Below are 12415 nucleotides of genomic sequence, written 5' to 3'. Positions count from 1 at the left end.
AAGGAATTGAATGAATGAGCAAGAAACAAAAAAGGAAGAAATAAAAAAGGGAAAGAGAAAATTAACAATTTGCGGCTACAGAGAAATTTAATGTCACGATAATAATAACAACAACGTTCAGGATCATAATGGTTAAAGTTTGGTGTCATTTTCTTAATGTTTGCTGCACATGGAACCAGGAACCTCTGCATGAACTCCTGGTGTTTCCACTGCAGGGACCTGGGTCGAGGTTTAGTTTGAGGTAAATATTTCAGTGCTCATCATCTTTAAACACACACGTCTAAAGCATCACACAAGGTTACACTCGACGACTGAGGCAGCTTGACCCCCAAGTCATTCTCTCTATCCCCTCACCGCAATATCCAGGGGGTCTTGGCTGTCCTCTCCGCCCATGTTGAGGGCTGACATTGAGGTAGTGTCGTCACTCTCCGCCCCCTCGTGGACAGCCACTTCCTGGTTTCTCCTCTTCCCCTTCTTCTTCTTCTCCACGGGCGCTGCGCCAGGATCTCTGAGAGAGGAGGAATTCTGATGAGTAATTAGCAGCATGAGGAGCCTGCAGCAGCGTACTCGCTGGAAACCGAACTGGTCCCTGAAGGATTCACAGAGCGCTGGTTAAGATAGTTACATCTGGCGTGAATATTTTATCCTCTCTTTCTCACAAATCAGACTTGGTGCCATCACGTCTTGACAAGACCAAGACAAAAGGAGCAAGAAGCTGCTGGTTTAAAGAGATCGTGTGGTTTTAATGCTGCAAACTCAATAACATGACTGCTCTTTGATGAAACACACTAATGCTGGTTTTAATATCACAGTTATCGACAAATTCATAAAAATTCTACATTAGGCCACCGTGTGTTTCAAACCGTCTTGACGACCATTGAGAGACGTCCCCCGTCCTCCCCGGACCCTCGGCTGTGTCACAGTTTAAACCTCTGGCTTGGACAGACGACAGTGTCAGCTCTGTGGTCTTTGCTGTCAGGAAACTCCAGAGGCGAGAAACTTTTTACTCGATAAAACATATCTGTCCCAAAAGTGTGTGTGTGTGCTGCTGCTGGAGGCTCATGACTAGACAACCTAGATAACTTAGCTTTAGCGAGCTACTTGGTATGTTGTATGTGCGTGTTTATGGTACAATTACCTCCTTAACCAGTATCTGAGATATGTTGGCTTAGTTTTTGTAAAACAGAGAAACGTGGAGAGGCGTCGTCCGTCTCTTTGTGGGTCAAAATATATAAACAGAAATTCTTCTCACACCCGTCAGTCTCGAACTGGAGAATCATCTACGTATAGTTCATGTCAGGTTTAGAAAAGTAGCACCAGGGAAACGTGTGGCCTGAGCGCTGACTTTACAACACACCTCAGTCCCTGAGAAGTCGTGCTCTTCTTTAAAAAGAAGCAGCCGGGGTGTAAGCTGCACACAGAGGCTGGTGAAGTTGGGACTGTGCTGGCTGCTGAGGTCAGAGGAGCAAAACAAGATTCGTCTCTGCACAAACTTAATGCTTTTCTCTCTCTCTCAAACTCTGGAGTGAGCGGCGGGCGAAGACCGAGACAAAGCAGCACATTCAGATGGAATCAAAACTACACCCACACAAGGATTTTCTAAATCTTCTTGCGACTGTTGTTACATGAACAAAGCGTGACTTGAAACCAGAGCGTGACCCGGAAACGACCCCGAGTTAGTGGAGTCCACAAGTTCTCACGTCAGTGGATCAGTTTTTCCTCCTCTCGTCTTATCTGTTCTCTTTCATTTCATTACCTCTGCTGCTTCTCATCTCTCTCATCACAGCGGTGATAATCATCTCCTCCCGTTTACACTCAGCTGTAACTTCTCTGTCTCTTGTCAGCCTATTGCTTTTCTTAACTCCACATCAGTGACTCAGCTCCTCTTTAATTTCAAAATCTTCCCACTCTTTGAATCATACAATTCTACTTATATCGCTCTACTTCTGTCTGAGAACACAGATTCTCTCTCATCAGTCTGCTCCTGTTTATATTATAGAGTCACAACCCCACGTCGTCGCTCTCTTTTCGGTGAAGTCACCTGGAAACCGCAGTCACAACACAACATCCTTAAATCCAAATCAAGCTGCACCAAATTACACTCAGACATCAGTCCTCTAAATATCCTTGGTTGTGGTCGGGTGCGTCCTGTTTTGACCGTTTTTATCCTTCAGATGTGTCTACAGTTTGAAAAGTACACAAGTTCCAAAGACTCACACTGCACTTCCAAGTCATGAACTCCGTGTAGACCTGAGGCCGAGATCCTGACCAGAGAATAAAACCATTTCTACAGCTGCGAGTGTCTCGTAGAGCCTCAATAAGTGGGAGATGCAACCAGGAAGTAAGAGTTGGACAATCAGCCAAACTGAGGGGGAAAAAATCTATGAAAGTTGTATTAATACAAACTTCAGGTGTTTTTAAATAAGAACAAATAATGCAAGAGAAAGTCTTTATTATTTCAATCTAATCCCCATCTGTCTCAGAGTAGCCCTCATCTATTTGTTCATCCATCACCTGGAACATCTCACGTCCAAATTCAACTACATTTGTGGAGCCAATTAATTCCAGTACATTTACAGAATCATAAAAACTCAAGCTTCACTCCAAAAGGCTCATTTTGCTGAAGTGCTGAAGTATCTATGTTGTCCTGGACCTCAATTAAACTATTTTTCAGACTCCACAAAACAGCAAAAAAGCCAGAATATCTAAATATTAAAAAAACGAAATGTGTTTCCGAGTTTCCAAGATAACAAATTGCACAGTTTGTTGAGGATGACAGTTTTTGCTTTGGCCTCGCTCTCTTTACTCCATCAGTGCCGGCTTCTGGGGCTTTTCTAGCACAGCGGCTTCACTTTCTTTCATTCAAATGACTTCTCTTTCTTGCCTCCGCTCATTATTTCCAGTCAGAGCCACTCACCTGGGTTTGCGGCCCCTCTGTTTTGGTGCCGAGGGGACTGGGGTCTTGCTGTTGGCCTGGCCGTGGTTCTTGGTGTGGGTGCCGTGGATTTGCACCTTAGCGTGATGCCTGGAAGCAGGAGGTGCTGCGAGAGGAGAAGGGGATGGACAAGATAAAGGGGACAAAGGTTATGATGGAGTTCAAGGAAATTGATTGCTTTGATTGTTGTATTTCTAAGATGTTCATCGGCTGCTGGAATGAACCAAAGAGCCATAAGCAGGAAGCAGGACACAAGTGGCAGGAAAGCAGCATTTAAAAACTTAACTTAAGTGTAAAAACATAAATATCTTCTGATTGTTTCACACTTGTCGGCACAAATGTATGTACAAATACACATAATTGATATATTGCTTGATTTTACATGTTACATTTGGCATCATCTTGGTTCTTGACAAGGAGACGCATCTCCAAACAGGCATTGGTGCAATTCTTTGATTCTAATAAGAAATTGGGGTTTAGACCCACCCACCACCAGGCACACTCACTCACTCACTAATTAAATCAAACTATCACATAATCAAAACTAATTTATCCCGACATGTCTGATCGTGATTGAAGAACAGAACAGTCGTCATCTGTGTCTCCGATTAGAGGTGAAATGTTTTGACTGTTTTTATCTGGTTGCTGACTCAACACAGCACAACAACACACAGACACACACCCGACGTACTGAGGAAACACAAAATAAATGAGATGGACCAGAGATTCAAAGCTTGTGGAGGCTGAATTTGATCGATCTGCATTTAAAGCAACAACAAATTGTTAACATCACCACGACCGTGTCTATATGTATTGTTAAAACAAGATATTTCAAGTAATTTGATCTGGAGTTCAATAGTGTTAAATCCCTTTTAATACCCAGGACACAGAGAGATCTATAAGGTTAAGTCACTAGTTTTAGTTTTTTAATTGATTTGACTAATTACTTGGAAAATGTCACCACAACTTCCCGAGTCAAGCGGGATATCTATAAATTGCTTTGTTTTTCGACCCACAGGAAAAAAAAATCAGTAAATCTTCACACTTGAGAATCAGAGAATATTTGTCCATTGTTTTTGGGACATAAACAATAAATTATTTCTGAAATGTGTCTGTCCGTCAGCTAGTTGGACCCAGACGCTGAAGAGTAGAGACATAAAGACGACCTCTGCGTTTGATTGACGATGGTAACATCCTCCCACACGACCACAGTTCACCTTTCACTTAAAAACCATTAGCACCCACAGAAAGACAACACACACACTTCAGTCGTTACCTTGATTCGTCGGAACCGGAGGAAGGATCTTGACTTTCGGTTTCCTCCCCCTCCTTCCAGGCACCTTAACCGGCACTTGAACTGCTCCGGCAGCCACAGCGGCCATTTTTCCTGCCGGAACATTCTTCAGGTCTGCGCCGCTCTCCTTCCTGCCCTCCTTCCCCTTGCTCCGGCGCTCCCTCCGCTCTTTGCCTTCCTTGGGCTCCTTGCTCTTCCTCAGCGTGACCACCATCGCCTGCTTCTCATCTTTTCGTTTCTTTGGTTTGCTGCTCTCCCTTTCCTCAACGTCCCCTCGCTCCCATTGTCTCTTGTCCTTTTTCTTTCGTTTCTTCTTCACCCTGCCTCCGCCTCCTCCATCGTCCTCCTCGCTCATGGAGGACGGCGGCCGCGGGGCTCCTCCGGAGTGTCTAGTGGCGTGGGCCCCGGCGGCCGTGCAGTGATTGGACGTGGCCGTGCTGCCCACGGGGGAGATGAGGCGGAGCTGATCCCTGGGGCCCAAGACCAGGTGTCCCCGTGGGATTGTAGGAACTGTGGTTTGTGCGTTGCTGTTTTGGTCCGAGGCAGAGGAGGAGGCTGCTGCAGCGGAGGCCGGAGGTGGCGTGTGCTTCAGGACACCAGTGAACATCTGAAAAGAGAAAAGTGTCAGATATTAGATTTATTGGTATAATACCATAATTGCTGTGTCACTGTTGCCAGCTCTACTTCAACAGAAATGTTTCAAATTAAAAGCCAATTAAGGTGAAACGTCTGCAGGAAGTGGAGAAAACAAAGAAAAGGGGTTAGGGGCTGGAAAGGAAAGTAGCTGGGAGATGGGGATAAAGAGGGAATGTAGAAAAAAGAAGGGAACAGAGGAAAAACACGAGGAAAGAAAGAACGTGAAAGTTAGAAACGATAAAGGGACTCCAGGACCTGTCAGAGGTTTCAGAAATCATTTGTTTTTTAAATGTGTGGTCCTGCGTCTCTTCTGGATTAGAGAAACATGTTATCTGCTGTAGTGTGTGTGTGTGGTCTCCCACGTCTTTAAAATCAGATTTGAAAATCCTCTCATGTGCAGCCGACATGTTATGAATAAGTCTGATGAGTCCAGTGTCGGTCGGAGGAGGGTTATCCATGTGACTGGGCTGATTTTACATGAATCCAGCAGAGGAGAGGCCTCCAGCAGACACATACTAACGTCCTAGGGGAAGTTAAAAATAGACGTCGCTGCCCCTGCTCAGTGCGCTGTTGTTCTTTTATGTTTCACAAAAATATTTAAATTATCACTTCCTGTAGACCGGAGAGATTTTTCCCAGAAAAAAAGCTCCATGTTTAGAAAAGCAAATGTCACCGCTGAAGACCTCAGACACTAATGGACACGATGACGTTTAACTGTCGCTGAGCATCGAAGCCGTCATCTGTGTCACATCAGTCCAAGGCCCAGGTCCATGTTTACACAGCAGCATTAATCATCATGCGACTGCAACACGTCAGGTTACATTACAGCTGAGCGTCGCTCTTCACATGAACCGGTGCCACGAGGTGGGAAAATGAATGAAACGTTGCAACAGCATTAAAATGTGTAACAAATTCATAAAGATTCTGCTTATTGGACATAAAACCTCGCAGATAACAAGAAGATAACCACGTAACGGTCTCTGCAGGTTTCAACAAGTTAAATGTCGAGACTTTTAACGACCATAATGAAAGAAATTTAAGACCTGACCGAAAGATACGAAGGAAGCTCGGAGTCCCACTTCCTGATGACTGAAGATAAGGTGAAGTAGTCGGATAGAAAATAACCCTGGAAACACCACGTTGTCTGTCAAACTACAGACAGGGACAGAAGACATGTAGAGTCTTCACACGGACAAGCTGAGAGAACTCAGATCTATTCTGATCGGGAGGTTTACAGACGAGTTATCAGTTCCACGTTGGTTTGTAGTTTTAGTGCATCATGTTATTATCTGTATCTATGAGAAAGACCGACAACACACAGAGCTAGTTGTGGTGCATTTATTTTTTTAATAGTCCATTATCATTTGAATAAGATGCTGATAACTTTATTAATACACTAACATTGTTCAATTCTGTGCGAGATCAGGCACATTGGTTCACCGTGTTACATGGGGATTCCCGTGTAACACCGTGATACATAACAGTTGTATTGTTACTTTATAGTTATTTAGTATTTTTAGTATAGTAATTTATTGTAGTCTAATTATACATTAAACACTGCACTCTCTTGGGCACCAGAGCCAACGAGTTTGAATTTGGTCAGTGTGTTTGTTGAATTGTATTTTGTGTTGGTTGAACATTTAAAGCAAAGACCCAGATTTCTGTACGAATACCAGAAAACTAAGACACTGAGAAGTCAAACTATGTCCTGGTAGTCGCTCACCTCACTGTTTCCACCATCTTCCTCCTGAACATGTTGAACCACAGACTCCTCAACCCTTCCACGTTCTTCCCCTCTGCCCAACAGAGCTGTTTCATTTGTCACATTATCATCATCATCTCCAGGAGGAAACTACTGCAGCAGAGTATGTGAGGTGTGGATTTCCACCACGACTTCAACTGGGACGCCGATGGAGGACAGACGCAGAATGAGGAAACCTCAGCTTCCGATTCTCGCAGCAGGTTTTCGGCTCAAAAGACATCGGGCACAAGGCAGAGTTTAAGTGCTGGATATTATGTGAGAGTTATAATAATAAGTCTCTGGTGTCTGCATAAACACTTGGAGCAATAAATATTCATGAGCAGTAGGTGGACCTGGAGGTCAGCGTAGCATGTGGGCAAATAGTACCATCCAATTCAATCAAAAATGCAGAAATGCTTCAATCCAAATCAGGTAGAGCAAGATTATCAGGAGTTTCCACTCAGCTGTGTCCGCTGATGTGCTGCAGTCCACGTCAGCGTGAAGCCAATTTTCATCACCTCTTTTGTATTTTCACTTTTGTTAGTTAGAGTAGTTCATGTTCAACGCCCCGATGCAGAGACCTGACTCCCCCCCGGTGCTTCACTGAGGATCAGAGACTCAGACGTCTTCAGACATAAAGAAAAATACAAACAGTCGAACATGTTGTATGAGAGACTGCAAAATAAAATGTGTTTTTGATGAAATACATTAATGATGGTTTTAAAATCACATCTGTTGACAAATTTATAATACATGATCTATATTTATGGGATGAACGTGGCTCATGATGTCACCCAGTGTTTCAAACCCTCTCGACGTATGATCAAAATGAACACCACCTGATCAAAGGTGAGACGCTTCGACTTCATCTGACATTTCAAGTCAGTCTCAGTTGTCATTCATGAGGTTTAACTGCGTTTTTATATCATCGAATAACCAATTAAAGTCAAACTTATCAGAAACATTAACACATTCATTAGTGTGATAACCACTACGTAAAATGACAGAAAACTTCTTTAACTTGTTCTTTGACTTGTTAGTGTGGTCCATGTCCCATCTGCTAACATGGAGGAAGCAGGGTTTATGATCAATACTGCTGCCAGCCACCAGGGAGCGATCAAGATGATTTGGCTTTACATTCTTTTGGGTGGCCATCTTTGTATACGGTCTATAGGCTGAATTAACTGACCAGGACGACAACATTTAACTGCATCATAGAACCAAACTCCAAGGTGAAGGCATTCTACTCCATCGTGTGCGTCTGTGTGTGTCTCTGTGTGTGTGTGTGTGTGTGTGTGTGTGTGTGTGTGTGTGTGTGTGTGTGTGTGTGTGTGTGTGTGTGTGTATAATGAATCCTGCTACATCATGAATAATAATGTGCCACCTGATTGATCCCTGCAGGGAAATTGTCTCCACTTATTCAAACCACAGGAAGGTCAGCGCAAAGGGTCTATTTAACGTCACGTGGAAGTGGTGGAAGAACACTTGAGTGAACTCTTCGAATCTGAAAACACCCCCAGGGCACCCAAAACACAAAATATAATATTCCGACCCCGTTTTTTAACTCTCGTGTTTTCCCACACCTTCTCAAACCAGACGTTCAAGGACTTTTCAAGGGTTTTCCAGCTCAGTCTCCTCATATTCGAGTACCCAACACATGACTAATTACCAAGAAATGTGATGATAAGAATGTGTTAATACATTTCAGTTGTGTTACAGTGGTGCAGACTGTGCACAGCAACACAACAGTGTGTACGTTGAGCTGGGAGATGATGGGAGACATCAGGATTGTCTATTTACTAAGATTAACAAATGTATATAAATGCAAACACTTTCATTTACTAAGTTTCAAGCATCTCCCGTTAACTAACGAACAAACGCAGATGAAAACATCACCTCCTTGTCTGAGGTAATTAAATGTGAGTCCAGGACCGCAACGTCTTTTCAAGAGGGAAAGAAACCAACGCTAATCCGTCACAAAAGCAGGAACATTGACAACGTTTCCATCAAATAATCGAAAGAATCAATATTTAAAACCAATCAATGCTGAATGACGTCTTGGGGGTCAGGAAGAACTCGAGGAATGTGCCTGTATCCTCCATCTGAAGGTCTTGTCAAGGACAGCAGTGTGTGTGTTTGTGTGCATGTGTGCATGTGTGCATGCGTGCGTGTCTGTGTCGTGTGTGTGTGTGTGTGTGTGTGTTAACTGAAGCTGCTGACGGACACTCGGCTACACACTGATTCCTCCCTCTGGTGCAAACCGAACACGAGAAGCTCTAAATCCGCATTTACGTTAAAGACCATGTTGCCGTCTGTGCTGCTGTCGTCAGGCTCACGTTAATCTCTGACTCACATTGGTTTGTTAGTATTTTTTGTTTGTTTACTGCACATTATGGGATGCATCCGTACTCTGCAGGATTAAACGGCCACGTTAACTGTTGGCTGCAGATGCACGGTTATGATTTATAAGTGGGATGACAGGAGAGGAACACGCACACATGGAGGAATAAACACAATTGGCACATTAGTGTTAATGATGCAAACTAGTGATGAACCTCTCACACCTTCGTTCAGCTGCACATTTTAATATCTGAGCCTGAACTCTTGATGTTGACGTCCTGCTGTGTCTCCTTAGCTCGTGAACCAGGCTTCTTTGATTGAGATGCTAAATTTAGCAAGTTGGTTTAAAAGTTTGGAAAAAAAGAGGAGAAAAGCCTTTCAAAGAAGTTGAAATGAACACAGTTACATATCAAATAAATGTATGGAGATAGCTGGTAGTAGAGCAAACAGACAAAAAGAACACTTAATCTACTATTTCTATTTAATCCTGAAATTAAGCACTTTCAAGGTGCTTCTTGTTGCCACCGCTCGTCTAAAGAAACAGATTCACATAATTCTTGTTCTCTGGGAAATACTTAAATCACAATTTAGTTGAAAGTGGAAGCAAAAAGTAACTTTTTAAAAAGTAAAATGAAAACCTCTGCATCCAAACAGTTGGTTTGACCCAGATGTTACGTTGTGATCTCATCTCATATTTACACGTTTGGAGTGAGCTGCAGAAACACTCATGAATCATAAACTCTCGACAAACCCGTTAAATTAAAGCAGGTTTAGTTTCGGTTCAAACCCTCACCTCGGTGTAAAGGTTTTACAAGACATTTAAAATACTTCATGCATCATGTGGACACACAGCATGCACTCTGTGTTCCTGAGTGACAGATAAAGAGTCCTTATCCTTTAGTTTCAAACATGAACTGGATCAGACCACGGACGTCGTTACATCAGAGTCAAAACACATCAGAGTCAAAACACATCAGAGTCACACGAGGCCTCGGACAAACACTGAGTCCTGCAGTGCTCAGGTTTATTGTAGTGGAGAATAAATCTGTAGCAGAGACTGAATGAGTATATGCAGAACTGTAACTTTATATGATTTGTGTATACGATGCTTGTGAAGTGTAACAATAGAATGAAATGAGGGTTTAAAGGAAAAAAAAGTCATTTATGAAGAACTGTGAGTCGATAAGACACCACTGGTGATATAGACCAGCGTAAATGACAGAAGTGCAACAGATGCAGCGTGTAACTGAACGCATCAACAAAACAACACCATAGAAATACCTGAAAAACAAATCAACACTGCGAGGAGTCAAAATCCTTCACTGGTTCTAAATGAAATTGTAGCCGTGAACTTTCCTCCTGCAATGGAACAAAATGTGCTGCGGCTTTAATTATTAAATAGACATTAAATTCATCAATTAACAATACAGTGAGCTGCTGTTTGAATACAAACCTGCTCCATGAAAAAAAACTAAAAAGTAGAATTCACACCCTGTGGTTGTATCCAGTCCAGTTTCAGTCCACATGCATACAGACTCATGAGGTCCCTGTGACCTGTGACCCTTACAAACTAATACATTTCTTCTGGGACTCTAAATAAACGTCAGTACCACATTTGAAGAACTTCCCTCAAGGTGTTCCTGAGACGTTGCAGTCACAAGAAGAAAAACGATTGCTAGTGAAGGCACAGCGGCCTTAACCTCTGACCACGAAAGTCTTAAGAGTTCATCCTCACGTTCAACTGAACCTTCGAGCCAAATTTGAAGGAATTCCCTTCAGGCCTTCTTGAGACATCGTGCTCCCAGTAATGGGACGGACGACCTGAGAGCGTAGTGCCTCTCGCTCCTGGCTGGCCCCCACGCACAGACATTAAAGACTCATCAACACACTACGACTAGATGTGCTCCGGAGAAACAGCAGCTATCGAGCACCAGCTGTTTGATTTCCATGAAGCCCTGTGAACCCAATGGTTCTCCCTTTTTAAAAGGCGTGTATGTCGTTCATATGTTTGCGTCCTGATGTCACCGCCACAAACTGTCGCTCATTTTCCTCTTGGCAGACAAAGTGAGTGTGCGTCTGAAAGCGAGCCAGCGTTGGCTCATTACTGTTGTGTGGTGTGGACATTTGATTTCTGAACAAATTTGAGCTCTGATGAAAAAGGTAGCCCGACATGTTTCTGAGGCCCGAGAGCCACATCAAAAAGGCGTTTGTCAAAGCCGTCAATTCCCCACAACACTTCCAGTCCGTGTGCACGTGTGTGACGGAGGTTGTCGGAGAAAGGTCTGCGTGGTTCCTATGACAGCAGAGCAGAGAGAGCGACAAAGGGTCTGGATTTAGAAAGCGGAGAACGAACGCCACACGCCCTCTGTGGAGGGACGAACACGCCAGGGCAGGCCAATGTGCAACGGACAGAGTGATGTCTGCGCACGTTTGTGTCTACATGCAAATCCTCGTGTGGCAGGTGCATGTTTATCAGTATAGATAGGGAAAAAAAGTGTGTGTGTGTGTAGTGTAGTGCCATGCTACTGTACGAGGGGACGTGGAGCAGGTGCGTGTGTTTTTGTAAGTGATGTTTCGATGCAGTGAGAACGAGCACGACATACCTGGCGTCGTGAGGCAAATGCAGATGCGCCGCTAACACACAGGTATGAGGAATCGTCTCAATGAATCACACACACACACACACACACACACACACACACACACACACACGCTTTGCAAGCTCAACGGCCCGTTGGTTTGGGAGCGGGAGGGGGTATCAGGGCCGTTGCCATGGAAACTGGCTCTCCGTGCTAAAGCTGCGGGGAGGCGGACATAAACACACTGTCACCATGGTAACCCTTTCGTTGCCAGTGGCTGCCGGCTGTCTGCCCATTCAACCAGTCTGCGTGTCTGTCTGTGTGATGGATGGATTGATTCGTTCTTTGTATGTAGCATTAGGTCGACCGACATGTTGACAAAGGCAGGTGAAGCTTTTTGACACACACACAGACACACACACACACACACACACACACACACACACACACACACACACACACACACACACACACACACACACACACACACACACACACACACACACACACACACACACACACACACACACACACACACACACACACACAGTCTGTGCACGCGTCTGACAGCAAGACAGACAACAAGTCCTATCTGAAGACGCTATAACAACATTATCCAGCATGTTTTTTATGACAGTTTGCTGTGTGTTGAATTTGATGTGACATGTCCGGTTAAATCAAGGGTGCATACAAAATATATATATATAACATTTGAAGTCCCTGTTGGTCAATATCAACATAACAGTTAAGATCAGAGGTAAAACACAAATCTGCCTCTTTTTTTTTTCAAAATACAGTCAGAAGTCAGAATATTTGCGTGTGAGAAAAAACAAATGTTCCTATGAAAACATCTTAATGCTTAAACAGATACCGAATGATTGTCTGTCAAT

The 12415-nt window shown here is 43.7% G+C and overlaps 1 protein-coding gene across 5 annotated transcripts in view; it reads right to left on the bottom strand.

The window, feature by feature from the left end:
• chd6 (chromodomain helicase DNA binding protein 6) overlaps nucleotides 1-12415 on the bottom strand; it is a 67616-nt gene that overhangs the window by 32422 nt on the left and 22779 nt on the right. For all 5 annotated transcript variants that reach the window (XR_007032584.1, XM_047339365.1, XM_047339366.1 and 2 more), the window contains exons 3-5: nucleotides 4212-4836; nucleotides 2918-3041; nucleotides 355-508 (exon numbers count right to left, since the gene is read on the bottom strand). Coding sequence is in view for 4 of the 5 variants with exons in the window: in XM_047339365.1 (XP_047195321.1) it covers nucleotides 355-508; nucleotides 2918-3041; nucleotides 4212-4836 (903 nt within the window). In the remaining variant the exon portion in view is untranslated. The remainder of the gene's footprint in view (nucleotides 1-354; nucleotides 509-2917; nucleotides 3042-4211; nucleotides 4837-12415) is intronic.

This window comes from Hippoglossus stenolepis, chromosome 3 (assembly GCF_022539355.2).
Source record: "Hippoglossus stenolepis isolate QCI-W04-F060 chromosome 3, HSTE1.2, whole genome shotgun sequence".
Taxonomy (NCBI): domain Eukaryota; kingdom Metazoa; phylum Chordata; class Actinopteri; order Pleuronectiformes; family Pleuronectidae; genus Hippoglossus; species Hippoglossus stenolepis.
This window is presented reverse-complemented; position numbering and strand designations above follow the sequence as displayed.